The 26,847-nt window shown below is 49.6% G+C and overlaps 2 protein-coding genes across 3 annotated transcripts in view; one reads left to right on the forward strand and one right to left on the reverse strand.

Annotated features, from left to right (window-relative positions):
• The window catches only part of NUDCD3 (NudC domain containing 3), a 106,692-nt gene extending 94,735 nt beyond the window's left edge, over positions 1-11,957 (forward strand). Inside the window, exons 5-6 of one of the 2 annotated variants that reach the window (XM_054494732.2) lie at positions 3,183-3,371; positions 9,426-11,957. In XM_054494732.2, coding sequence (XP_054350707.1) covers positions 3,183-3,371; positions 9,426-9,536 — 300 coding nt within the window. In that variant the 3' untranslated portion in view covers positions 9,537-11,957. Of the gene's footprint in view, positions 1-3,182; positions 7,434-9,425 lie in introns of those variants that run through there. The other variant, XM_063667351.1, reaches the window with a different exon arrangement.
• Positions 1-26,847, reverse strand: part of OGDH (oxoglutarate dehydrogenase) — a 481,583-nt gene that overhangs the window by 309,371 nt on the left and 145,365 nt on the right. The window lies entirely within an intron of this gene.

Here is a 26,847-nt window from a genome sequence, read left to right on the forward strand (position 1 = left end):
TATTATTCCATTTGTGTGAAATGTCCAGAACCAGCAAATCTGTAGAGGCAGAATCAGTACTAGCTGCCAGTGGCTTGGTGGGGTTGAGGGAACAATTTAGAGGAAGGGTTAGAGCAAATGGGGAGTGGCTGATAATTGGCACAGGGCTTCTTTGTGAGGTAATGAAAGTGTTTTGAAACTAGATAAAGGTGATGGTTGTGCACCATTGTGGATATACTACATGCCGTTGAGTTCACTTTTGAATGGTAAGTTTTGTGTTAAGTGGATTTTGCCTCCATTAAAAATTGTTCAATATAAAGTCGGCTCACATCTCCTCCTAAAATACCTCACTGATGCACATGCATGACGTCTGTGAGTGAGGATGGCCCCCTTGGAGAGCTGCACTGCCCAGCACAGTACTGCTAGCCACATGTGGCAGCTGAGTAAACACTTGACAGGTGGCTCACGTGACTGAAGAACTGAATTATTTTATTTTAATTAACTTAAATTTAAAACCTACTTGATTTAGTTACTGGAAAATCTTAAATATTTTTGAAACAACTTGGGCATATGAATATACCCTTTCAATTGTAAATATTATGAAATCTGAACACAGATCAAGTATTTCTGATGAAAAAGTGCGTGCTCATCTTAATTTTTGTTGGGTTCAAGTGTACTTCTGTGTCCAAAGTACACTTGTGGACACAGAAGATTTGGGGATGTTCCCCTCCTTCCTGTTGGGCAGGTGGCTCATTGTCTTCAGGTCCATCTCCCACTGTGCCCAGGAGCCCTCCACTCTGGGTGTTTGTTTGGACCTGGCCGGTGAAACCCTGTGTTGGGGTCTGTGGAGTGCCGAAAGGCCTGAGAGCACCAGCACCGTCCCCTGGATGGTGTGTAGGCCGACCCCCTGCCCACATGGTGCTGGCGGTGGGCTGTCAGCCCCAGTGTAGCTCTGCTTTGCCTCTTCATGCTGGGCAATCTGGAAAAGGCCCTTACTTCCAAGGGTTTGTTCTCATTTTTAAATACAAAAAATGGTATGTATGGTAAATGGTAATGGTATGTATTTTACGGGACTCGTGAACGCTAATAAAATAAGTTACATAGATCACAGTAATAACTACTGGTGAAGATAAAAAATTCGTAAAGGATCTCTTCTTTTCAGAGATTTACAGTTCTGTAAGTTCCTCTGAAGTCTTCCCTGGAATAGAGAAAACAATGCATTTCCCTCTTGGAAGGTTTTCATTGCATCAGCTTGGTAAAGACGAGGTAGAGTTCATAGTGTTGGGGTCTCTGAGGGTGAGTCAGGTCCCCGTCACACAAACTGTAAAGTCAGCGACAAACGAGCTTAGCAGAGTATCTGGAAATGGAAGATTCATCCCAAATTTAAATTGGGCACTGGCAGAGCAGCGTCATTTACTGGGTAGAGCTGGCATGTAGGGGAGCCACCCACTCCCCCTGTTCACCACTCCCCCTATCTGCACTGGGAATGTCAGACAAGATTTCTGGGATGCTGGCTTCAGATCATGATTGCAGGTTTTTGTCTTGCTCTTCCCAGTTCTGGAAAATCTCCACTGTGTGCTCTCCTGCACCACATCGGTGCCCACCTTCTTCATTAGTAGAGCACATTCTCGGACTTCATCCCTGGGCTCTGCAGAGTCTGGTGCTGAGTACCTTCTGTGGTGTGGGTCGGTTTTGCAGCAGAGACTTGGAGGTGGGAAGGTGGAAGGTGCAGTGTTAGGACACTGCTCTCTCAAGCCCGTGTATGCTGGTGAGTCTCCAGTGCTCCCTCTTGGGGGGACATGGTGTCCTGTGGACTCACTGTGACTGCTTGAGTGTCACAGTTACCCTGAGTGTGGCTTGGTAGGTTTTGCCCACCTGGTCAGTAAGTGTCCTGGTGGCTGCACCTCCATGAATGAGAGCTGCTCTCACTTGCGGGCCCTTTGCTACCTTTTCTTCCTTTCTGTGAGCACCTAGTGGTTTAATTCCATCAGAGAGTCCCATCACACTTGGGCATGTGAATGTACTCTTTCAGTTGTAAATATTATGAAATCTAAACACAGATCAAGTATTTCTGATGAAAAAGTGCAGTGCTCCTCTAGGGCAAAGTAGACAAACCCATTCTGTTGCTTCTTGGCCACTCTGGTAAGAATTTTGAGCCCAGCCACTGACCACAGCAGATGCAGCCAGTTTTCTTGTTTTCTGTGTCCCCATGACCACTGATAACAGGGCATGGTGTGGCCAGGGCCCTCCCCTGTGTCCCTGGGACAGGCCAAGCAGCCAGGGTCACCTAGGTACGTACAGCACCCCTCACGTTTGCTCTCATACTGCAGTTCCAGTTGTCTTTAAGTTTTTATGATAATGACATGAGTCTCACAGACCCCAACACAGAGGGCTGGATCGTAAGTGCTGGGTGCTGCTTCCTTTGACCAAGGGATGTCTGTGCCATCCCCACAGAGGTGCCCAAGGAGGCCGGGACCACTTTTGGGGTTGTTTCTTGATGGTTGTTTCTCCTTCCCAAGCCATCAGTGAATTTTAGGGAATGGGGCTGGAGGACCCCCTCATGCAGCAAGCTTGGCCCCAGTGAGGAAGAACTGGGGACAGGGCATGGTGCCCTGTCATGGGGTGAGGACTCCCCAGGAGATTCTGTCATGCATTAGGCTGAGCCCTAAGTCTCACAGGTCCCAGCTTACCCCCAAGATAGCAGAATGCTGGGTGTTGCTCTTGGAAGCAAGAGAGATCACTGGAGAGGTAGTTGGTTGGTAAGAGCTAAGCAGAGCCTTCCATGGCAAGCATGGGGACAGGCTGGGCTGGCCCAGGACAGGTCCTGGTGTAGGGGGTGTCAGGGGTCTTGGAAAACAGCCTTTCTTCATGAGAGTGGGCAAGGTGAGCACATGGAACAGGCACTGTCCTGAGTATCCAGGACCTGCTGAAGAAGGATAAAGGCATCTTCCAGAATGTCAGTCCCCTCAGGTATGTGCCTCCTAGCTCTTCCCTGGGATATGTTAGCACAGGCAGCAAATGCATTCCCAGGCGCAGAGGGTCCTGCCTTGGGTTCTGGCACCCCCTCTTGTCTGTCATCTCCTTTTGTGTAGTTGGTCCTGAGCTTATCCCGGACACCCATCCCTCAGTGGGCTCTGCTCTGTCCCCAGCCCTGGACACCTGTCTCAGGTCTCTAACTCAGGTTCTGTCCTGCTTGTCCCCAGGTGAACCTGAGCAAGGTGGGCGAGTATTGGTGGAACGCCATCCTGGAGGGAGAAGAGCCCATCGACATTGACAAGATCAACAAGGAGCGCTCCATGGCCACCGTGGATGAGGAGGAACAGGCGGTGTTGGACAGGCTTACCTTTGACTACCACCAGAAGCTGCAGGGCAAGCCACAGAGCCATGAGCTGGTACGAGCATGGCAGTCCTGGAGAGCCCACCCTTTAGGCCCTTGTGCTGGTGACAAGGCCGATAGTGGCAGAGGGGTTGGTGATGACGGTGGGGAAGAAGGTTGTGTGGACCAGCTTCCTGCCATGTCCTAGCCTAGCAAGGAACCTGTCTTACCTGCTCTTGTCCCCAATCACTGCTTCACAGGTGCACTCTGGTCTTTCAGCTGTGTTCTCATACCTGGGCTGAGAGCCCAGATAATAGGACCTCTAAGGGTGTCATGAGATGTGCCCTTCCTGCACCAGAGCCTGGTAACATCAAGTGTGTTGATGGCTTTTGTTTGTGCCTCATCTGCACATATCTTCCCATGAAGAGTCGCTTGGTGGGACCTTTGGTAGAGGAGGGGAGGGAGCCAGGCTGCAGAGCGAGTTTCTGGATGTTGGAGGCCAGCATGTGAAGACTCTGTGATGTCAGCAGTGGGTTAGGGAGGAGGAAGAGAAAGGTTCCTGTCTGACCAGCATAGTGCCCAGTGTAGAGTTTGCTCATGGCCAAAGAGAATGATTAATTAGATGTATACATTCTTTCTTCCTATTTTAATAACCCCAAGAGTAGCTATTTAGGGAAAAAAGGGTTGCTTTCCTCAGATTATTTTTAACTTCCCGTGTCCCATATACCCAGCACGTGGGTTTGGGCTGCAGTACAGCAGGGCACGCAGACCCAGTGCAGCCTTGAGTCAGTGGGGAGGGGTCATCTGCTGGGCACCGTCTCCTTATTTTTGTTCTGTAAACACGGACCACCTCCTCCCCCTGAAGATCACTGATTGATATTTTCTTCTCATTTTGTCTCTTGGAGGAACCTTACCTTGTGGTGTATCTGGATTGTCTTAGTCTTGCCTTCCGGTACAGCACGTATTAATACATCGTAGGTGGTTCTGCAAGCCCTGTTGCTGTGTGTCGTCCGTTCTTGCCTGTTTTCACAGACAAGTGCATCCTGCTCTTATGAGGTGAAGGAGCCTGCAGAGAGGAGTGTCAGCATGTTCTCCTCACCTGGCCCTGCCACACCAGGGACACGTCCTGAGCACTTAGTACACACAGTTAAGGTGGGGTTGACTGGCTGCACAGTACCCCTGAAAATACAGTTTGTTTGTTTTTTGTTTTTGTTTTTGTTTTTTTTCCCCCACAATAGAGAGACTGAATTTCTGAGGTTGTGACTCAGTAGCTTAAGCAGCAGGGATGGGGTTTGACCTCTGATCTGATTTCACACCTGTCTGTCCTCGCAGCCCTGTCCACCCTGGCGCTTGTCTCTATGGAAGAGAATGTTCCTCTAGGTTTGGCCCCCTTTTCCACCCAGGGCATGGCAGGCTTAAAGGACATCTTTGCTTGGCCTATGTCCATGCAGAGTTTGAAGCCTCAGGTAGTATTGCAGCACATGCTCAGCTGAGCTCAGCTCAGGTGCGTAGACAGCCAGACCTGCCTGGTTATGGCTCATTCCAGTTATGCTGCATTTGCCTGTGGCCACTAGATGAAAGGCCAGCCTTTGAACCTTTGCCCTATGGGTAGGGCTTCTCATGGTAGTGTTTGGGGATGGTGTATGTGAGCGTCTGCCCACTCTGTGCCCATATTCAGCATTGGGTCCACAAAAGGGCTGAGATGTATTCATGAGTTGACCTTCGGGAGAAAGAGTCTGTTTTGACTGAAGAACATGAACCCAGATGCCTTTTGTTCCAGGCAGATAAGAAGGCAGTCTTACCATGTGCCCCTTAGAAGTGTCTTTTTGTGCCACAGGATGGAGGGACTAAGGTCAGGTGGTTTCTCACATCTTCCCCAGACACTGACACTGAGTCTTTGTTACAGAGAGATGATAAAAGTTATTGTAGTTTGAATGGTATTTGTGCGTTTGTCAAAGCCTTGATGAAGTTTTTGTAGACTTTATTTTATTTTTTTTAATTTTTTGAGACAGAGCCTCACTCTGTCACCCAGGCTGGAATGCAGTGGTGTGATCTCAGCTCACTGAAACCTCGGCCTCCCAGGTTCAAGCGGTTCTCCTGCCTCAGCCTCCTGAGTAGTTGGGACTACAGGCGCACACCACCACGCCCAGCTAATTTTGTATTTTTAGTAGAGACGGGATTTCACCATGTTGGCCAGGCTGGTCTCGAACTCCTGACCTCAGATGATCCGCCTGCTTTAGCCTCCCAAAGTGCTGGTATTACAGACGTGAGCCACCACCCCTGGCCAGTTTTCTGTAGACTTTAGCTGTTGAGGCATGAGAGAAGCTAGGATTCTCTGGCTGTTTTTATCTGTAAGCCCTCATGTTTCCTGTGATTGTATCTCTTACAGAACCTTATATTCAAAAACAAAATAGCAGGAATACCTGCTCATCATTGGAGTTGCCAGTAGTGCCAAAGACATGCATGGAGGTGTCAGGGGCTCCACCAGCCTTTTCTTCTTCTCTACATCCTTGCCCCTCCCCTTCCCTCCTTTCTTTCTGTTTCCCTTTTCTTTCCCTTATATCCTCCCCTCTCCTTGACCTTCCTCTCAGTCTCTTTCCCCCATCCTTTATGTTCTGTGCCAACACCTTGTAACATTGCATAGTCTCACCCCCCTATTGGGGCACGTCGGTGAGGAAGACAGACACAGATCTGCCTTTGTGGTGCTAGGATTCCAGCCATTTTAATCTTACCTTCTCCAAAGAGTATTTCAGTCCTGCTTTGCAGTTTCATTGATAATCTTCCCCAGGAAACAGCTGCTCTTGTCTGTCCATTTCTGGAGGCCTAAGGCCTCCTTATTTTGATGGCTTGTTGCCAAGCCCACTGCCCAGGACCAGGAATGGGGAGCTCTGTTCATTCCAGGTAAGCCGAAGCAACTTCCAGGCAGTTCTGGACCTCAAACCCCTACCTGGATCCTCACTGTCAGTTCGGGACAGTCCAACCTCAAGGGGTGAAAGATGGCAACACTACACATTGTATGTATGCACCATGCACATACATGCATGCACACATGCAGCATCACAGGGTGCAACTGGCATCCCCCTTCATGCCCTACCCCTGCTCTGAAGGCAATTCAGTGGGGTCATCCTGTTGGTGTCCTCTTGGCAAGCTGTTTTTTTGGCCCCTAGGGCACTGCACAGCCCAGGTGTGGAACAGAAAGTCCCCGTGCCTGCAAACAGCTTCTTGTGACCTAGCATGGGGGAGCCCGTAGACTGGGCAGCGACCCAGTTAGGAAGGATTCAAAGAACCTTGAAGATGCTGTGGTCCAGTGGAAAGAGCTCTGTGTGTTGAATCTAAATCTATTCTGCTGTAGACTTGCCATCGGGCAGCATCCTGACCCTTGAGAGGATGTGTGTCCCTCCCCAGAGTAAAGTGCCCTAGGAGATCTTCAGCGACATGCAGGAGCCCAGGGCTGGTGGCGCAGGGGTAGGTCCCAGAGTGACCCTCTCCCTGAGATTGACGTGCTCCTCAACAGCCAGGGAGCCTCTAGCTCTCAGGCAACAGCTGTAGACAGTAATGAACTGACCTCTCAGGGCTATGGTCGTTCATTGTGTATGTCCAATCACCTGCCTGGTGCTGATGGTAAAGTCTCAACTCCTTCCTGGGCATGATAGTGTCTGGGGCAAGGTCTGCAGCATATGGAGGTTTGCAACACGCAGAGATTTCATGTAAAATGTCCTTAGTGACTGTAGCCTTTTTAAAAAAAATCAAATGGGGAAACAGACCTAGAAGGTAGGTACGTGCCCTCATGTGGCCTCATGTAGCAGGTTAGCCACATTTTATTCAGGTGCCCTGAGGGATACCTCACAGGCAGAGAGACTCGTGAGTGTTAGGGGGCCGGAGTTGCTTCACTGGGATCACCAGGCTTCGCTAAGGAGAGAGAGTGGAAAACGGGCCAGGTTCTCCTGTCAGCCTCCATCTGCCGTTCACGTCGGCATAGTCACAGTTACCAGCGTGCTCTGGCATTGATGCCCATTTATGGTGTGAACTCAGAGTTTTCTAAATTTGCCAAGATTTCAAATTGTGCTTCTAATGCCACAGATGCTGTGTATTTTGAATCAATTTTATTTTGAAATGACAATACTTTTATTGTTTTAAATTCTTTGGTGTCACTAACCTTTTTCCAAAATCAACAAATTTAAAACCCTTCATCTTTTCCCTAATTTAATTTTTTTTGAGCAGGATTCCCCCATCTAGAAAGAGAATGTGGAATGTACAGGTGCCATTGCTCTGTCTGCGCTCAGATGTGTCTGTGTCTAGGATCTCTTCAGCCTGGTAGGATTCACCCTAACAGTTAGTAATTGTGACATCTCATAGGCAGATAGCATTAGCATGGTCTCTGGTCATAAGAGTGAATTTGGTGACACACAGGAATGCCTGCTCTTGGCACCCTAGGATCCCTCTATTGTAAGATCAAGTCTACTAATCTGTCCTTTGCACTCTGGGCATCCTACATCGGGCCCCCATGCAGCAACCCGGGTTCCCAGGGTAAGACTGTGGTGGCTGCAGGGCTCCACAGCTGTCATTTGCACTACAGCTGGCTGGGATTCTGTTGAAAGGTTCAGAGGCTTCGTGCAGCAGCCTGCTGAAGTCATCCATTCTTGTGTTTGGTTGAGGCTGTGCAGCCTCACACCTCCAGTGGGCAGAGGTGTGGGCCATGCTTTCTGGGCTGTGCAGAGGGGGCTTCATGTAGTCTTCTCTCCACCCACAGCCACTCCATGTGAGCTGCAGCACTTGTTCTCAAAATGGTCTTTCCAAAGTCTCTGATGTGAGTTGCCTATAAGAAATTGATAGTAATGTCAATTAATCCCTAGTATATAGTATCTGTCTTTGATATGCTTGTTGTTGCATCACTTAGGTCTTAAAAAAAGAAAACGAAGCTGGGTATGGTGGACTGCACCCGTAGTTTTAAGTACTCAGGAGGCTGAGGTGGGAGGATCGCTTGAGCCCAGGAGTTTGAAGCTGCACTGAGCTATGACCACACACTGCACACTAGCCTTGGAAACAGAGTGAGACCCTATCTGTAAAAAATAAAAACAGGAAAAAGAAAACTCTCTTGTTAGGAAGATTATGTTTTATTTAAGGAGAAGCCCTGGTGCTGAGAATACCACAGCCTCGTTTTCTGGGCCTATGCTACAGGGTTTTGTGCAACAGGGACTGTGGATCATATTGGTAGAATAACTACTGGCCCTACACAGTCTCTTTTGTCTCTTGTGGTCAGAAGGTCAGAAGGTCAGAAGGAAGGAGAGATCATCCCAAGCCCTCAGTGTACTCATGGTGGCCAGGTGAGGAGGGCAGATGTGGAGTCCCTATGAGGAGAGAGGGCCTGCCAGCTCAGGTACAGATGCTTCCCTCAGGGTCCAATCTTCGTGATGTCCCCTGCCATGGCCACACACTGAATCTTGTTTCTGATCCTTGGAGGCTAGATAGTTCCAGAATGACCACACGTTGGCGAGGGCTTAGTCAACCAGCTCTGACTGCATCTGCAAGGATGCAGTGGGGAATTCCTGACTGATGGGTCTACCACTGGACATTCTGAGGTTTCTTCCTCCATGCCACATGCTGGGTCAACCCTGGATTGTCTGATGATATAGTTCTTGATGCTGATAACTGGGGTGCTAGGGTACCTCCTCTGCACACCTTAGTCATGACTCAGGTGGGGCTTGAGCACTTTCTCTACGCACCTTCTCTACAACCCTGGTGGGCTGGGACACTCCCTCTTAATGCCTTAGTCAGTGCCTGGTGGGACCATAGATGTTGCAGGCTGTTTGGAATTTGGACAGAGATCCTGGTGGAAAAGGGACAAGATGAACCATAAAGAGGAGCCAGTGCTTGCTGGGGACAGAAGATGGAGGGTTAGAAATTCAGTCTGTGGAGCCCAGTTTTGGAGAGAAATTGGCAGGCACCCAGTACCTCCCTTGGTCGAAGGCTGCTCCAGGGTAGTACAGTTCTCTGGCCAGCTGGTCTTGCCAGGCAAGTGCCTAAGCCCTGAGGAAGCAAGAAGGCTCTCTGCCTGCAGTCAGAGTCTGCTCTGGGAGAAAGTACACAGTGCCTTGTGATCCCCTTTAATCTCTCTATTTTCTGTTTGTAGAAAGTCCATGAGATGCTGAAGAAGGGGTGGGATGCTGAAGGTTCTCCCTTCCGAGGCCAGCGATTCGACCCTGCCATGTTCAACATCTCCCCGGGGGCTGTGCAGTTTTAATGACCAGAAGGAAAGGAAACCCTCGCCGGTGGGGAGGCAGAGCCTTATCCTCGGCTGCCCTTCTCGGCTCCCTGCATTCCAGGGACTTACTCGTCTTGTTTACCCCTAGCCGTCCTTTCTTTCAAGGGTGAACCAGGCCTTCCACCCTGACCTTGCATCTCCAGACTGTTCCAGAGAAGGTGCAGGGCCAGCTGCTATGTGGTGGCCGCTGTGGCTGACACTGAGTGAAGGTGTTTGAAATGCAGGAGAGGATATCCCAGCAAATTGGGATCACATGCTTTTGTCTCCACAGCAACCAGCCACTGCAGGCAGCATGTCTTTCCTCCCCTGCTCTCTGCTTGCTGTTGTTTTGACGCTATTCTGCTTGCATGTCTTCTGGTTGGGATGTGGAGTTGTTGCTGGACTCTCAGGCGAAGCTGAAGTCATTGAAGTGTGTGAAGCTCTGTGCTTGCGTGAGGGCGAGCAAGGAATGGCTATGCCTGGGGCTGCTTTGGGAAACTCCTTGCCCCTTGACCTCTTTTGAGAGCATTCATGTGGTCTTCTTGCTCATCCCCTTATAAATGTGCTCTGCCTGCCTCAGCCTCATGGTCAGAGCAGTGGAGACTGGAGCCCTGTTTGCACGTTCTAGTTGTTCGGAGAAAGCCTAGGTTCTGGGCTCAGGTCCAGATGCAGTGGGGATTCTGTTCTCTGACTGTGGCGACCTTGCTTTGGTTCTTGTGGAAGTGAACCAAGCCCGGCCACCACGCATGGCATGCTGTGCTTGGCTCCCCATAAGACGTCCTCTTTGGGTGCATGGTGTCAAAACATGGGCAGGAGTGGAGAGCTGGTGCCCTCAGGAGGAGACCACAGCATGTCCATCAGCTCAGCAGAGGCTGGACAGCCACAAGTCCTGAGAAGCTTTGACCTTGAAGGGCTTCTGGGAGAGGAGGAATTTCTGCATGGGGCGTGAAGGCACACTGTCCCACCACAACTGAACCAGAAGAGAGTGAAGACTCCCCTCTTCCCATCCTCTGTGCCAGGTGTCAGACTGTGCTCCTTGGAACTTATGGCCCGATCTTACCTGTTCTCCAGGGACTGGTCACTGCCTCAGGACCCCCAAGCCTATGCTCTGAGCCATGGCTGCTGACTGACTCCAGCCAAGGTGCAAAGACGAGATTATGAGACAGGGCCTCAGGCCTGTGTTCCAAGTACTCACAGGGGCTCTGGGTGCCCATCGCCGGGAGTATGGTTCAGCTACCACCGGCACTGTCCGTTTGCCTGTCTGTCAAGCTCAGAGCATGGATAAGCCACACAGCAGGGCAGTGCACACTGGCACCATGCACGGCCAGCAAGAATCAAGGCCCGCAGATGCTAAGAGAGCCTATTGTCGGGGAAGGTCCCCGCCCCTGCACACTCTCTGTGGATACTTGGGTTGTGGGGGCTCTCTGGGAGAGTAAGTTTGTGGTTTGTTTCTGGTTTGCAGTGGTGGCTGACACCCCTTGTAAGAAAGCATTCCTGGGAAGTCTTCTGTGGGTCCAAACATGTTGCTCCGATCATCACAGGAGAGCAAAAGGCCCTAGATACCCCCTTTGGAATGTGAGAGTCTTGTTGTCTGATATTTGCCACTGAGCTGGTGAAGCCCCTCTAAAGAGATCTCGACCCTGGGGAGCAGAATTCTTGTCATCTATGAGGGGTCCTGAGAAAGACTTTTTGTCATTTTTTTCCTGGAGTTCTTCCCATCGAGGTCCTAGGATTTGCACACCACTGTCCCACAAGAGCTTTCCTGCCTAATGAAAGGAGGTCTTGTGGTGTGTGTCTCCTCTCTTCTCTGTAGTTCCCGAGTTGGCCCCCATTGCAGCCACCACCCTGTGGGTAGCTTCCAGAAGTGATGCAGTGGTGTGAGATGCCCTACACCTTGTTATTTGGGAGACTTTGAGAGTCATTCACTTCCACGGTGACTAGCGTTTGTTTTGCCTGATTTTATATTCTGTGTTGCATTTCTCCCCACTCCCTGCCCTGCTTTAATAAACAGCAAACCAATATCTAGGAAGAACGACTGAGGGGCAGTGTTGGGTATTGGCCCCATGGCAGGAACAGCCACTTGCATCTGGTCCCAGTGCCACACTGCGGTGCTTGGTGTGGTTGTGGAGCCTGTCCCTGCGCGCCTTGCTCCCATTGAGCCACGCTCTCTGGTGGGTGATTCTCTGCCCTGAGCCACCACCCTGGACCGGCCCAGTCTCCAGAGCTGGCACACCCTGCCTGTTTTCTCTTTTTAGACACAACAGCCGCAGTTTGGCCAGCCACTAAGTCCCACCAGCTGAGGTCCGAGGAAAGCGGGGTGACTCATTTCCCTTGTCCAGGGCCCCAGGAGAGTGAGGTGTCCAGCCTGCAAAGCTATTCCAGCTCCTTGGTGTTGGTTTGCAATAAATTGGTATTTAAGCAGTTCTGGGTCTGCGTGTGACATTTGCTGCTGAGACAGTTCTGTCTGTGCATGGTCATTATTGTTATATTCTAGCCTTAAGGTCCCAGGCCAATGTACACAGCAAACACCAGCGTGGGGAATTCTTAGGGGTTGTTTCCCATCTGGTCTGAATGCACTGGGCAAGATCTCAATACAGCTTTAGAAATCCTGTAAGATTTTGACCAGTGGGGAGAAAAAGAATGTAGCTATAGATCTTACATCCTTTCAAACAGATTCTGGAATTCTGTAGTTACCGGAAAGCTTAGGGTGAGTGCAGAGGTGGGAACGATTCCACTGAAGGGCCACCTTTGCCCACCAGGCTCCAAGGCCCTCCTTGGTCTCCAGGTGCATACCTGCTGTTACCTTTGCTGAGCCCTCCCAATGGGCTTCCTCCAGGACATAACCCCGTGTCTGACACAGAAGTCTCCCAGGTGGCTGGCTACCTGCTTCTTCTTCAGTCAGGTCTTTGACTCTCCTTCTCTGTGCACCACCCCGTTCTGTGCCTTCCCCATCTCCAGCCTCCTCCGACCCTGCTCACCCCTGGGGACAGGACCTAGGGGTGTGAGAAGTACTTCTTGGCTGAATGAAGACTGTTTCAAAGGCAATCCTTAGAATTGCCTAGCATACTCCCACGGCCAGAAATAACCCGCCAGAAAGGAGAGGCGTATTTGCCCCTGAAGAGTGCAGGAGGGAGAACAGTTGAGAAGTGTTTTGTGTGGAAACGTGTCCAAGGGGCATCAGCTGCTGCGCAGAGAACTCACTGCCCAGAACACTGCGCTTGGGGAACAGACCTCACCCCCACCTCAAATCTGCTCCACACTGGGCCTGTTGGCAGCCAGCTCATCTGGGGAAGGGACAGCATGACTCGCTTTTTGGATGAAAAGCATGAAGTTGTCAGCACAGAACCTGGCCAGTCCTTGAGAAACTCCCTCCTTGGTGGTCAGAGGCCAAGCAGCCCATGTGGCCCAAGATCCTGAAGAACTGGGCTATGTCCCTGAGGCTCCTCTCTACCGTCTGACTGTGGGGTCTGGGTAACAGGCATTTAAACCAGGCTGCTGCCCTGGGGAGTGCCCACTGGACACCAGGGTGCCCCATAGGGACAGGGTCACAAAGCCCCGGGGCTTCCCCTGCCAGTCCTGGTGAGGACAGTGTGGTTACTATCTCAGAGACGGAAAATGAATATTCTGTCATTTCAGACTAAACTACTCACCCAGCTCACACTAATATGGAGTTGTTAATTTTACCTTTTCTTTTTTTTTCTTTCCAACTTTTAGGTTCAAGATTTGTTACATGGGTAAATTGGATCATAGGGGTTTGGTGTACAGACAGTTTTGTCACCCAGGTAATCAGCATGATACCTGATACGTAGTTTTTCAGTCCTTACCTTCCTCCCACTCGGTTTTATTTTTTAGTGCTGAAAGTTTAACAGATTGGTCTTACCTCAGAGGGAGGGAAGAAACCCCCCCATCACTGGGCTCCTTGGTGGGACAGGGGTCTGGTAGGGGTTTTCGATCTACCACCCATTCCTCCACACCAAATGCCTGAAGTCCCCACTTTGCACAGGGAGACAGCATCATGCCAGGGAAGAGAGGTCGGGCCTGGCTACCCCTCACAACTTCCTGCTTCCCCCTCAGAGGGTGATGGGGAGACCAGAGCCCATGGCAGGACCAACTGTCACTGAACCCAGCTGGCACAGGTCTGCCAGAACACTCTGGGGGTATGTGCTGGGCTTTCTGGGTAAACTCCTGGCATGCTGGCGTTTGCTGTCTTCTCAGTGCTGATGGAGATAGGCACACGTGGGGTATGGGAACATGGCCACCCTCAAGCAGGTTCATGAGGGTACTGTCAGGCACTCAGGTGTATGCCGCCTCCTGCCAGGCAGGGCTGAGGCTATTCTCCCTGGAGAAGGATGGCTTAGGAAACACTTGGAGGAAAGCTGCCTGGACCTGAAAGGTGACCCTGGCCAGCCTCCCTGCTGCCTCTCTCAGTCCTGGGCCTTCTTCCCCAGAGCTGGTCAGGGCCTCAGGGACTTTGTAGTCTAACCCCTCATTGTGCTACAATCACAGGAGTAAGTAACACTCCCAAGGCCATGTGGCTGGTGACTTGGGAGGCCCAGGCCCAGGATCCTGCCCCATCTGCAGACCAGTGGTTCCTTGTCTCCTACTTGCTTCTTGGAGCAGCCTCCTCTTAAGCCAACAGCTCCTTCACCTGAGCCCAGTCACTTTGCCCTCCTCCCCAGAACCAAAGAGCAAGACCATCTGCCCCAGGTACAGTCCTGGCCATGCCACATTCTCTGTGGCACCATGACCAAGGTGAGTGGCAGATACTGAAATCATCCAGGGCCACTGCAGACCCCATTCCCAGTGGACTGTTCATCAAGGGACCCTGTCTCAGGCCATCTCAGCCAACCTTGTTGTCCAGCACAGGTCTGGCACATTGAAGATGATCTGTGTTGGATGGGGAAGGCAGAGGGAGGATCCTCCAGCATTGATCACCCATCAAAACCCTCAACAACCCAGACATTGCCGCTGCACTGGCCCCATGCTATGAGGAGGTCACTCAGGCTGTTGGGAGCCTGCTGACTCAGGCATTGGGCTGGGGCCTGCCTGCCTTGTCTGCCTGCCAGCGGAGCACTGCCCCAAGCCCCTGTTACTGCAGAGACAGGCTCTTGCCTCCCAGTGTGCACTCTGTGCAAGACACAGGCAGGTAAGGGTCTACCAGAGGACAGGGAGTGTGGTTGGGGCACTGTGGGGCTTGGAGGAGGCCCCTCTGGCAGGGAAAGTGAGCCCTCACCTCTGCTAGACTAGGGAGTTTAGGAAGCTGCTTTGGTCCAGGGAACTGGGGATCCAGAGAACTGGGGATCAAGGCCATCTTGTGACCCCAGTGGTGGTCCCTAGTGGGACTGCTGAGCTCCAGCCTGAGAGTTCAGGAACTCAACAGTGATTGCTTGCGGGCACTAATGACCGAGTGTGTGGAGGCCTCATGTACCAGGTGTGCCTAGCCTACAGGCAAATCCCAAGGCAGTGACCCTTAGGGAAGCGATAGGGTTTGGGGTCATCAAAGGCTGGGAAACCCAGGTACCTGTCAGGGAATGGGCTACAGACTGGAGCTCAGCCTTAAGGTGGGGAAGATTCCAGCACCCCTGAGTGACCACCTCTTTCTTGGTAATGCAAAGAAGGGATTTTGTGACTCCAGGGTGACATTTCTAAGCTTGGCATCATGCAGGGTGGGCTTGGGCTCAATATGGGTGACTGTTAGTCTAGGGCTGTCTCAATGAGGCTCTCCAGGCAGAAAGGCTCACACACCTGGCAGGCAGAGGGTCTAGAGAGGAAGGGGCAACAGGCCTGAGGAGGGGACAGCCAGGCAAGGAGGTAGAATAGGCCTTGTCTGGGCAGTGGTCCCCTGTTAGGTCTGCAGCTTGTCCTCCCTGGCCTGACCAGCCAGGTGAGGAGAGATCCAAACCATCCACCTGAAAGCATTCAGGGTGCCTGATGACAAGACCCCAGCCACCGTGGGCTCTCATGTCCTGGTAGGAAGGTATACCTAAAGCAGGTGGACCTGGTAGTGGTGGACACTGTCTGCCTCCCTGGGGCTGGTCTGTTCATGCCAGACTGTTTTCCCATTTGCTTCCACCTCCAGCTCAGAGAGGAATCACCTTCACACCTCTGCTAAAACTAACCCAGCTCTGCACCCACCATTTCCCACTATGCAACACCTGCTACTGGAGAACCCTACCCCCTCAAATACACGTCATCCTCAGGGCCCTGCAATGTGCTGTGGTCTCCCTGCCACCATTCAAGGGGCCACAACCAGGTCCAGCCTGTCTTCCCTGGCACCAGGCTCTCTCTATGCAGTGGGGGAAACTCGGGCACCCCTAAACTATTCTCCAGTGTTCTCCCCAGAGGTGGTCAGCCATGTGATGGTAAGAGTCACTTCGTAAGTTTTTGCTATCCCCAGAAACTTAAAGCAACACCAACCACATCCAAAAGTCAAGTGATATCAAGACAGCAGCAGTAGAGCATTAACTGAGCGCAGGGCCTTGGTGACTCCTTGACACCCCAGGCTCTCCTGCTGGTCCCATTGTCAGAGCCAGGCACTCTGCAAAGCCCTGGACAGTCAGCAGCCTCCTGAACAGGCTCTGCTGTCCCCACTCAGAACTTCAGAGCAGCTAGGACTCCTGTGACCACCCCCGTCCCCCGTACCCCATCCCCGCCCCCCCCTCCTCCCCGCCCCGCCAACTGCCTCATCTCTGTCCCAAGATAACTGCTCTCCAGAATTTTCCATGATATGGTCATTTTAAAAGGTTTTTTTGAGACAGAGTTTTTCCTGTGTTGCCCAGACTGGACTTAAACCTCTGGGCTCAAGTGATCCTCCTGCTTCAGCCTTCCCAAGTAGCTGGGACTGTAAGTGTGCACCATTGTGCCTGGCTTGATGGTGTCATTTTTCACTGTACGTGTATTTGTAAACTGTATAAATCAGTATCTTTGTCAGTTGCTTTTCTTTCTCGCTTGCCTTCATGAGCTGTCTGTGTCCATACACACTCTCCTCTGCTCCCCCAGGTGGGGTGTGATATTCCATTGAGTAGATATCACAGTTTATTTAACAACATCCTGTTGGTGAGTACTTAGGTTGGTCCCAATTTCTCAATATTACAACAATGCAGCAGTCATTCTCAAGTGTGAGAGATTCCCTAGGCATTTCCTGTGAGTGGAGTTGCGGGGTCACAGGGCATCCTCTGTACACCTCCTGTGAGTGGGTCTTGTTGCTCAGCTCCTCACCATTTTAATGGACTCTGTAATGTTTGCAGTCATGCTGAGTGTAAAGTTGGATTGCCCATGCATTTCCCTTGTCATGGTGAGGTTGAACTCCCATTTATGTTTTTATTAGGCATTCAGGTTCCTTCTGTGAATTTTGTTTCTATTTTTCACCATTTATTCTACTAAGCTGTTTGTCTTTTATTGTTGACTTGTAGGAATTTTCTGAATACAACATTTTGCAAGTTGTATTTATTCCAGAACTCCCAGCCTGGAGCCTGTCTTCGCACTTTAAGCTCCCCTTCCACCCTCCTGGTCCCCCAAGGTGGGGGGCGTTCTTGAGGATCACCCCTTACTCTCTGCTCAGGCCACCGTGAGTCCCTAGATGCAGGCTGCATTTCGCCTACATTTCCCATCTGGGTGGGACTGTAGGGCAGGCACATTTCCCAGAGGCAGGGCAGGGCTGTAGGGCATGCATTTAGGATAGAAGCTGCCTCTACTCCCAGGATAGAGCCCAAATTCCCCAGTAAGCCTGCCTGTGCCCAAGGCCTGTTCCCTCAGGTTTAGAGACCTGCTCTCCTGGCTGTGGCTGGTGGCAGCACCCAAGCCACCTGTGTTGTAGGTGGGCCCATTCATGACCTGTCAGACGACCAAATGAGCAGTCTATCCCACTGCCCACTTCCTCATCGCAGGGCTTTGGGGGAAGAAAGCACTAAGCAGTTGAGATGGTCTAAGTTTCTTGTCTCACATCTGGCTTGCGTGGAGAACAGAAAGTGAGTGCCATGAGCAAGACTGGGCCTGCAGCCCTTGGAGAGAACCCCAGCACCATGGGCCCAGCAGGAAGGACTGATCCCACCAAAAGCATCTCTGGCCCCTCCTGGCTCTCAGCCTGGGTAGTGCCTACCCCTCACAGAAGTCTGGCCACCTGGCGCTCTACCTGGGAGCTCTCTGCTGTTGACTCTGGGAGAATACCCAGGTGGAGACACAACCCGACCCTCCACATCCCACCTGCCTTCCCCCCTTCCCAGGAACCTTCAGGACAGGGTCACCCAAGTCCAGAGCCTGGGAACCCCTGGCTGCTTCCCCAGCCAGCATTGACATCTCCAGCCTCCACCACGTCTGGGAGGAGCCCCTGACAGTCACGGGAGCATGGAAGAGATTCCCGTCTGAACAACGAAACCACTGAGCGGAGAATCCACATTTCTCAGATCCATCAGAGAATCGCAGTCACACAGCACACGCTGCCCCCAAACCAGAGAGACAGGCAGGTGGACACTGAGAACCACAGCTGACTGGAGCAGAGGCTGCTGCTGGAGCCCCATGGGAAGGAACATGGAAAGGGGAATGAACTGGGGACAGAGAGAAACTCATTTTCACCCAGTTCAGTGGAATCCTCTACTGAAGTCCTGAGAAGCACGCACTCAATTGTGAGGAAGACACCTGCTGGGGGTCAGCTAGGCCCATCTCTTCTCCGAGAACTGACCCCCTCACAGGGATTGCCCTGTCCTTTGCCCCAAGGAAGCAGAACATCAGTCTTGGGATGTAAGACCGGCATCCAAAGCTGCCAGCCAGGGCTGAGTGGGCACCTAGGGAGCAGGGTGGGGACAGAGTGGACAGACCAGAGACATTGGCTGCAGTGTGAGAGGCCAGTAGAGATCCAACGAGATCAGAGACAGGGAGGAAGAGGGACACTCAGAGAGGGACCCAGGAGGGACAAGGACGGAGAGGGACACTCAGGGACACAGGAGGCACAAGGAGGGAGAGGGACTTAGAGATGGACACAGCAGGGACAGGGAGGGAGGGAGACAGAGATGGACACGGGAAGTACAGGGAGGGAGGGACACAGAGGGACATGGGAGGGACAGGGAGGGAGAGAGACTCTCAGATGGACACAGGAGGGAAAGGGAGGGAGAGGGACGCTCAGATGAGGGGATAGGGAGGGAGAGGGACACTCAGAGGTGAACATGGGAGGGTCAGGGAGGGAGAGGGACACTCAGATGGACACAGGAGGGAAAGGGAGGGAGAGGGACTCGGGGTCTCAGAGTTGGACACTGGAGGGACAGGGAGGGAGAGAGGCTGACAGGTGCGCTCGGAAAGGACATGGAGGAAGTGTATTTTGGGTGCTCAAGGCAGCCCTGCAGAGTTTCAGGGTCCTCTCTGTGTTCAAGACAAATATCCCTGTTTCTAAAGGTTAGTCGTTTTTGTGTCTTGGAGAAAAAAAGAGCCCTAACTTGAGGCCACCGTCATGTCTGCTTTGCAGGGTTTGCTGATTCCCTGGGAATGTCACCTGCCGCTGGCACTGGAGCGTGTAGCAGTGGGTTTAGGTTTAGTCTTCAGAGGTGGTCTCACGTTGGGGTTCCAGTGGAAGCAACCAACACCTGAATGGATCAGAGGTGCAATTTCCCATCTTCCCCTCCCCAATAGGATCAGAACCCCTGGGGGGGTTGGGGGTGGAGGCTTTGGGGGTGAGTTTGAGAAGCACTGCCCTGAACAATGCCTGAGGTGTATCCTACCCATACCCCACATGACAGCTGAGGAAACCAAGGCAGGTGGAAGGTGCCAGAATCTTAAGGTGAACATCTCCTCAGTGCCATGTCTGACTTTTGGTTAGCGATGGGTTAGGCATTACAGAAATGTGGGCTGATGGGCCCACACATGAAGGAGGAGGCAACACCACCCACTCTCTGCGGGAAGACATGGCCGTAGGTTCACCCCAGGACACAGAGCCCTGCTGAGCGGGTAGGCAGGACAGCGTGGAGCCCACGCGATCTACACCAGGGCGGCTGGTGTGGGAGAGTCCTCGCTCCCTCAGAACAGGAGGACAAGAAGAGCTTCCTGCAGATGCACAAGCTGTTGTGATTTGGGAATTTCAGCATTAGAGACCGTGGGTTCCAGGACTGGGGTAAGGAAGGAAAAAGAGAAAAAGGACCCCCAGCCACTGGGGTTCAGTTCAAGGAGCTGTCCATCCTCCTGCCAAGAGGTGGGGTGCAGGGGTCCCTGGGGATGTGATCAGAGACCCCCTGCCCCTGGCTTGGGAGGGCCCCCTCATGTCACCCCTCACCCCATCCCACCTCGCTCCACCTGCCATGAAGCCCTCCCAGGCCCCCACCCTCCCCTTGGGCTCAGAGCCTGGGTTCAGCTTTCCTGGAGGGACACCTGTCCAGAGGGCACCACCCAGCGGTGGGCACAGTAGTGCAGGCTCCAGACCCCAGGCCTGGTCAACAGGTCACTGTTGTTGCCAAACACAAGCCTGTGGACTTAGAGGTGGTGATGGACACCGTGTTGAACCTCTGCTAAGTGGAAGGCAGGCAGTGTGTCTGGTGGCCGGGAGGCATCGGGACAGAAAGTGGACGGCTGCCTCTGCTTCAGCCTGGATCTACCTGCCACAGGCAGCCACTCCCGTGTTCGGGACCTTTGTGAGCAACACAGGCCACTGACACCCCACATTTCCCATGTAGTGACAAAAGATAAAGGACTCTGCCATCATGACTCAGGGAGGACTGGGCTCTGGTGGACTCCACAGGGCCTGGGGAGCAGGCTGGGCTTAAGTTGGGTCCCTGGGAGGGTCCCCTCAGAGGGGAGAGGGCCCTGGAGACATGGATGACAAAGGAGAGTGGGGACCCTGGGGGCTAGATCTTAAAGGCCATGGTCTGCTGTTTGGAGTTTATCCCAAATGTCTGAAGGCAGAAGAGAGAAGCAGGGCAGGAGCCAGACCCCAAGGGAGGGCACTGGGAGATAGGGACACCACAACCCTACTTGGCCCTTGAGAGTGGGGCCACCCTCAGTCCCACCACTGCAGCTCTGTGCAGGCCCAGGCCGCCTCTCCCCTCCCCTGACCCTAACCCCCTTCTCCCCTGCTCCTCTTCCATCTCCTTCCTTTTCTCCTTTTCATAGGCACGTGGCTTGGCTCACCACGTGTGATCCCCAAGGATCCCCAGGCAGGATCTCCTGCTCCATACGTGAAGGCAGGTGCCAGAGGCAAGGTGGAGGCCTGGGCACAGGTGTACATGGGGTGGCAGGCCCCATAAAAGTACCCCTTGGCCACTAGATAAAGGGGCTGTGACCCCAGGAGCTAAGAACTTCCTTAGGACCTGTTCTCAAAGGTGTGTGTGTGTGATCCTTGCCATCCCCCACTCATCTCACCCAGCCCTCACTGTCACCTCCACACTGAGCAAGGTGGAGCACAGCTGGGCTCTCCCTGACTGCTTGCCCAGAGCCAAGGCTACCACAGGAAGGTTAGGGAGGGGGCCTGGTCTCCCCATGCCTCAGTTTCTTCAGCTGCAAAATGACCAACATTGAGTGGGAAGAACCCCAGCATTGAGCATCCAAAGGCACTGGCAGGCTTCCTGGGGGTCCCACCGCATGAGGACATCAGCACCCTCGACAGCACCACCTGTCTCTGGCCTCCAGTGAATGGCCTCTTGCCACCTGGGGCCTGCCGACCGGAGGTGAGCGACTGAACCCAGGATCACCTGCCCTCAATCCCCACCCCTCGACCACCCCCTGAGCCCACTGCTCTGCTGAACGATCACACTCTCCCTTTCCCCCACACAATGCAGCATACAGACCTGGACACACGTCAATGGCCCCTCCTTCAGGACCCCTGCTGCCCATGGGCAAGACCCGGCCTGGCCCTAACCCAACCCCTGTCCTCCCCTACCCTTTCTGATCCCCTGCCCTACCCATCGTCACTGTTTACTACGCTGCCCTCACTTGAGGAGGGGTGTTGGGAAACCCCCACACACTTTAAATTATTTTAAGTGTAATAAAATATACATAACATAAAATGTATCCTTTTAACAATTTCAAGTGTGCAAGCTCTGTGGCATTAAGTACATTCACATGGTTGTGCAACCATCACCACCATCCAGCTCCAGAACTTTTTCATCTTCCCAAACTGAAACTCCATAGCCATTACAATTTTGAGTTGTTGCTGGCATTGAAAAAAACAAGAGATTTTATATAAAGATCTGGTTTCTGAGCTCTTTTGAAAAAGTAAAGAATCCAGGCAGTGCTGGGTGGGATCCTTCTAGGGACAGCCTCAGCTGTAGCAGGTAGGCAGGGCTGAGAACCACAGTCCTCACCACTCCCCACTTCATACCACAGCTCCCCCGCATAGGGACATTCAGGGCAGAGGGGACCCACTGCCCTAGAGGCAGTATCCCCTGGCAGATTGGTTGTCAGCCTGGTCAGCCTGGCTGCAGCACTGCACTGGGAGGAACTGGAGACCGAGCAAGGGATGCTACCAGGGTCCAGAGGGAGAATGGAGTCAGACTGCCTTGGCAGAGGGAACAGCCCAGGTAGAATCCACAAGCAGGTATGTGCATAGGGCCTTGAATGGCAAACTAAGGGGTGTGGATAGGTTTGTGGTCAGTTGAAGGTGTGGAGAGCCCTCACAGGGGAGGGCAGGTCTTGGATTTAGCACCATGGCAGAGCAAGGGGCTGGGTCAGAGGCAGAGATAGGAGATGCATTAGTAGGGAGGGCGGCCTGGGCGCTCCTCACCTTTAGCTGCTTTCTCTCATAACCCTCTTGTCCACCCAGAAAGGCTGAAGGGATGCCCAGGACGAAGGAACTGTCTGAGGCCTGCCTTCACAGGCCACCCAAGTTACCTTCCACACATGAACAAACATAATCCTAGAAGGATTTCTTGGATTAATTTTTAACTTCTTATTTTTCAGAAGAAATTTTAATATATAAAGTACATTTTGATGTACAAACATCATAAAAGATGAAAGAATACTGTCACACAATACTGTCCTTTTAGCAAAATGGGATGGTCCAGGATCTTGTGAAATATTGTGTGATGAAGTCCTTCATGCTGAATGATTTACTGAATGAGAATGTCATATTTCCTTTTTGAAATTAGAAATATAGTGTTCATCATTAATTCTTGAGTTCAAGAAAATTTATCTGGAATGTTATCATTTGAAGACTCATTCTAAGATTTCCCTTGTACTTTCATTTTCATCATTATCATTAGAGAGTGCTGCTGTCTTTTTATGTCATCTTCTGAATTGCCTAATAATAGTGAGTGTCATTCTCTGCAAATTTTCTAATCTTTGCTGATATAGGCAGCAAATGAAAAATTCTGAATCCTTAACTGTATTCAATGAAAGCTAAATGTGGCTATCAACAGTCTTCGTTTCTGTCTTCTCCTCCTCTTTGTCTTCCTCCTTCCTTTATGAATACAGAAGTTAAACTTTTTAAATCCACATAGAACATAATAATAATGTACCTAGAAAATACTAACAAATCTACCCAAACAGTGATAATATACATATAACATAAAAACATAAAATTTACCATTACAAGCTCTGTGGCATTAAATACATTCACGTGGTTGTGTAACCATAACCACCACCATCCAGCTCCAGAACTTTTTCATCTTCCCAAACTGAAACTCCATATTCATTAAAATTTTCCTACTACATTAATAAGTGAATTTAGTAAGTTTGAAGAATACAAGATCAATGTACAAAATCAATTGCATATCTGTATACTAGCAACAAACAAGTGTAAAATAAAAATTTAAATGCCATTTACCATAGCACCAAAAGTGAAAAATACTTAGGAATTAATTTAACCAAGCATGTATAGGACCTGTATACTAAAAACCACAAAAAATACCTACTTAAGAAAATTAAATAAGACTTTTTGAAAATGGAGAGATATATCGTATTTGTGAATTGGAAGACAATATTGTTAAGCTGTCAATTCTCCCCAAATTGATATATAGATTCAATGTAATCCCAATAAAATTCTCAGCAGGGTTTTTCCCCCTTTGATGGGAAACTTTTTTTTTTTTTTAGACGGAGTCTCGCTCTGTTGCCCAGGCTGGAGTGCAGTGGTGCAATCTTGGCTCACTGCAAGCTCCACCTCCCAGGTTCATGCCATTCTCCTGCCTCAGCCTCCCGAGTAGCTGGGACTACAGGAGCCCACCACCACACCTGGCTAATTTTTTTGTATTTTTTACTGGAGACTGGGTTTCACCGTGTTAGCCAGGTTGGTCTCGATCTCCTGACCTCATGATCCTCCCACCTCGGCCTCCCAAAGTGCTGGGATTACAGGCGTGAACCACCGCGCCCGGCCATGGGAGACTTTTTATTACAGATTCAATCTCATTGCTCATAATTGGTTTATTCAGGTTTTCTATTTCATCTTGGGTCAATATCAGTAGGTTGTATATGTCCAGGAATTTATCCATTTCTGCTAGGTTTTCTAATTTGTTGGCATACAGTTGTTTGTAATAGCTTCTGATGATCCTTTGTATTTCTGTGGTATCAGTTGCAATGTCTCTTTTTTATTTCTAATTTTATTTATTTGGGTCTTTTTTTTTCTTTGATTTGTCTAGCTAATGGTTTGCCAATTTTGTTTATCTGTTCAAAAAACAAATTTTTATTTTGTTGATCTTTTATTTTTTTTAGTCTCCATTTCAATGATTTCTGCTCTGACATTTATTGTTTCTTTTCTTGGACTAATTTGGGGTTTGGTTTGTTCTTGCTTTTCTAGTTCCTTGAGATGCATCAATAGGTTGTTTTTTGAAATCTTTCTACTTTTTTGATGTAGGCATTTATTGTATAAGCTTCCCTCTTAATACTGCTTTTGCTGTGTCCCAGAGGTTTTGGTATGTTGTATTTCTATTTTCATTTGTTTCAAGAACATTTTTAATTTCATTCTTAATTTCTTCATTGATCCATTGGTCATTCAAGATCCTGTTGTTTAATTTCCATGTATTTGTACAATTTTGAAACTTCCTGTTATTATTGATTTCTAGTTTTATTTTATAGTGGTCAGAAAAGATACTTGATATAATTTCAATTCTTTTAAAAGGGTTGAGACTTGTTTTGTGACCTAACATGACTGTTCCATGTGCTGATGAAAAGAATGCATATTCTGCAACAGCTGGAATAAATGTTCTGTAAGTGTGAGGTTCGTTTGGTCTAAAGTGCAGTTTAAATCCAGTGTTTGTTGATTTTCTGTCTAGATGATCTGTCCAGTGCTGACAGTAGGGTGTTGAAATCTCCAACTATTATTATATCGGAATATATCTCTCCCTTTAGATCTAATATTTGCTTTATATATCTGGGTGTTCTGGTGTTGAGTGTGTATATACTTACAATTGTTATATCTTCTTGCTGAATTGGTCCCTTAATCATTATATAGTGACCTTCTTTGTCACTTTTTACAGTTTTTGACTTAAAGTCTGTTTAATCTGATACAAGTATAGCTATTCCTGCTCACATTAGGTTTCCATTTGCATAGAATGTTTGTTTTTTTTCTTTCATCCCTTCACTTTCAGTCTATTTATGTCTTTACAGATGAAGTGAGTTTCTTGTTGGCAACATATAATTGACTCAAAAAACCTATTCAGCCACTCTATATCTTTTAAGTCGGAAATTTAATTGTTTACATTCAAGGTTTATTATTGATAGGAGAGGACTTCTATCATTTTGTTAGTTGTTTTGTGGTTGTTTTGCATATCCTTTGTTCCTTTATTTTTTCTCTTAACTCTGTTTCATTGTGGTTTGGTGGTTTTCTGTAGTGGTAAGGTTTGATTTTTTTGTCTTTCTCCTTTGTATATCTGCTCTACCAATGAGTTTTATACTTTTGCATGTTTTCATGATAGTAGTTATTGCCTTTTTACATCCAGATGTAGAACTTCTGAGCATTTCTTGCAAGGCTGGTTTACTGGTGAATTCTTTGTTTTTACTTATCTGGGAAATACTTTATTTCTCCCTCATTTCTAAAGGGTAGCTTTTCTGGGTTAATATTCCTGGCTGGCAATTTTTTTTACTTTCAGCACTTTGAATATAACATTTTATTCTCTCCTGGCCTCTAAGTTTTCTGCAGAGAAATCACCTATTTGTCTAATGGGGATTCCTCTGTATGTGACTTGGTGCTTTTCTTTTACTGTTTTTAGAATTCTCTCTTTGTCTTTGACTCTTGACAGTTTGACTATGATATCCCTTGAGAAGTATATTTTTGGGTTCAATCTATTTGGGAATATTTGTGCTTCCTGGATCTGGATGTTCGTATCTCCCCCAGAATTGAGAAATTCTCAGCTATTATTTCATTAATTAGGTTTTCTATACCTTTTCCCTTCTCTTCTCCTTCTGAAATTTCCATAATATAAATATGTGTTTGCTTAATGGTATCCCATAAGTCTCACAGGCTTTCTTCATTCTTGTTTCTTTATTGTCCCCCTCTGACTGGGGACTTTCAAATGACCTTTCTTTAAGTTCAGTGATTCTTTCTTCTGCTTGATTGAGTCTGCTGTTGAAGCTCTCTACTGTATTTTGGATTTCATTCACTGAATTCTTTAGTTGTAGGGTTTCCATTTGGTTCTTTTTTTATGATTTCTATCTCTTTGTTGAATTTCTCATTCATATTGTAAATTGGTTTCCTCATTTTGTTGAATTGTCTATCTATATTTTCTTGTATTTTGTTGAGTTTCCTTAAGATCATTATTTTGAATTTGGCAATTAATTGATTTCTTTTTTATTGGGATCTGTGACTAGAGAGTTATTATGTACCTTTGGCGGTGTCATATTTCCTTGCTTTTTCATGTTTCTTGTGCTCCTGCACTGATGTTTGTGCATTTGTTAGGACAATAGCCACTTCCAAACTTTCTAGAGTGACTCATAGAGAAAGACTTTCACTTGCATTTGGGTTTTAGTGGGCTTGCTGGAGAGGGTGTGGTGACTCTGCTTCCAGATAGATGCAGTGATATAGTTTTCTGTGTTGAATGAAGTCTTCTTCAGCTTCATTCAATGCCAGCAGTAACTATGGACACCTCAGTGGCCTAGGCTGTAGAAGTTTGTGGCAGCAGTGTAGGATGTTAATGTCCTCAGTGTCAAGGGCTTTTGAGGTCCTCCTATTCTCATTTTTTTCCCACAGTGGGGGGAGCTATCTGAGGGGTTCTCCTTTGCCATCAGGTCTGACACAGCCTACAAGCAGCTACAGTGGTGCTGATTCCAACTGCAGGTGCTCAGAGTGGCCATGGGGCTGCAGGTGCTCAGAGTGGCCACAGATGCTAGGCTCAGCATCTGTGAACCTACTGTGGCACCTGTGCCTTGTGGTGTGTGGCAGGGTTTGGTGTAGGTTGCCCACAGAGCC

The sequence above is a fragment of the Pongo pygmaeus genome, chromosome 6 (genome assembly GCF_028885625.2).
Source record: "Pongo pygmaeus isolate AG05252 chromosome 6, NHGRI_mPonPyg2-v2.0_pri, whole genome shotgun sequence".
Taxonomy (NCBI): Eukaryota; Metazoa; Chordata; class Mammalia; order Primates; family Hominidae; genus Pongo; species Pongo pygmaeus.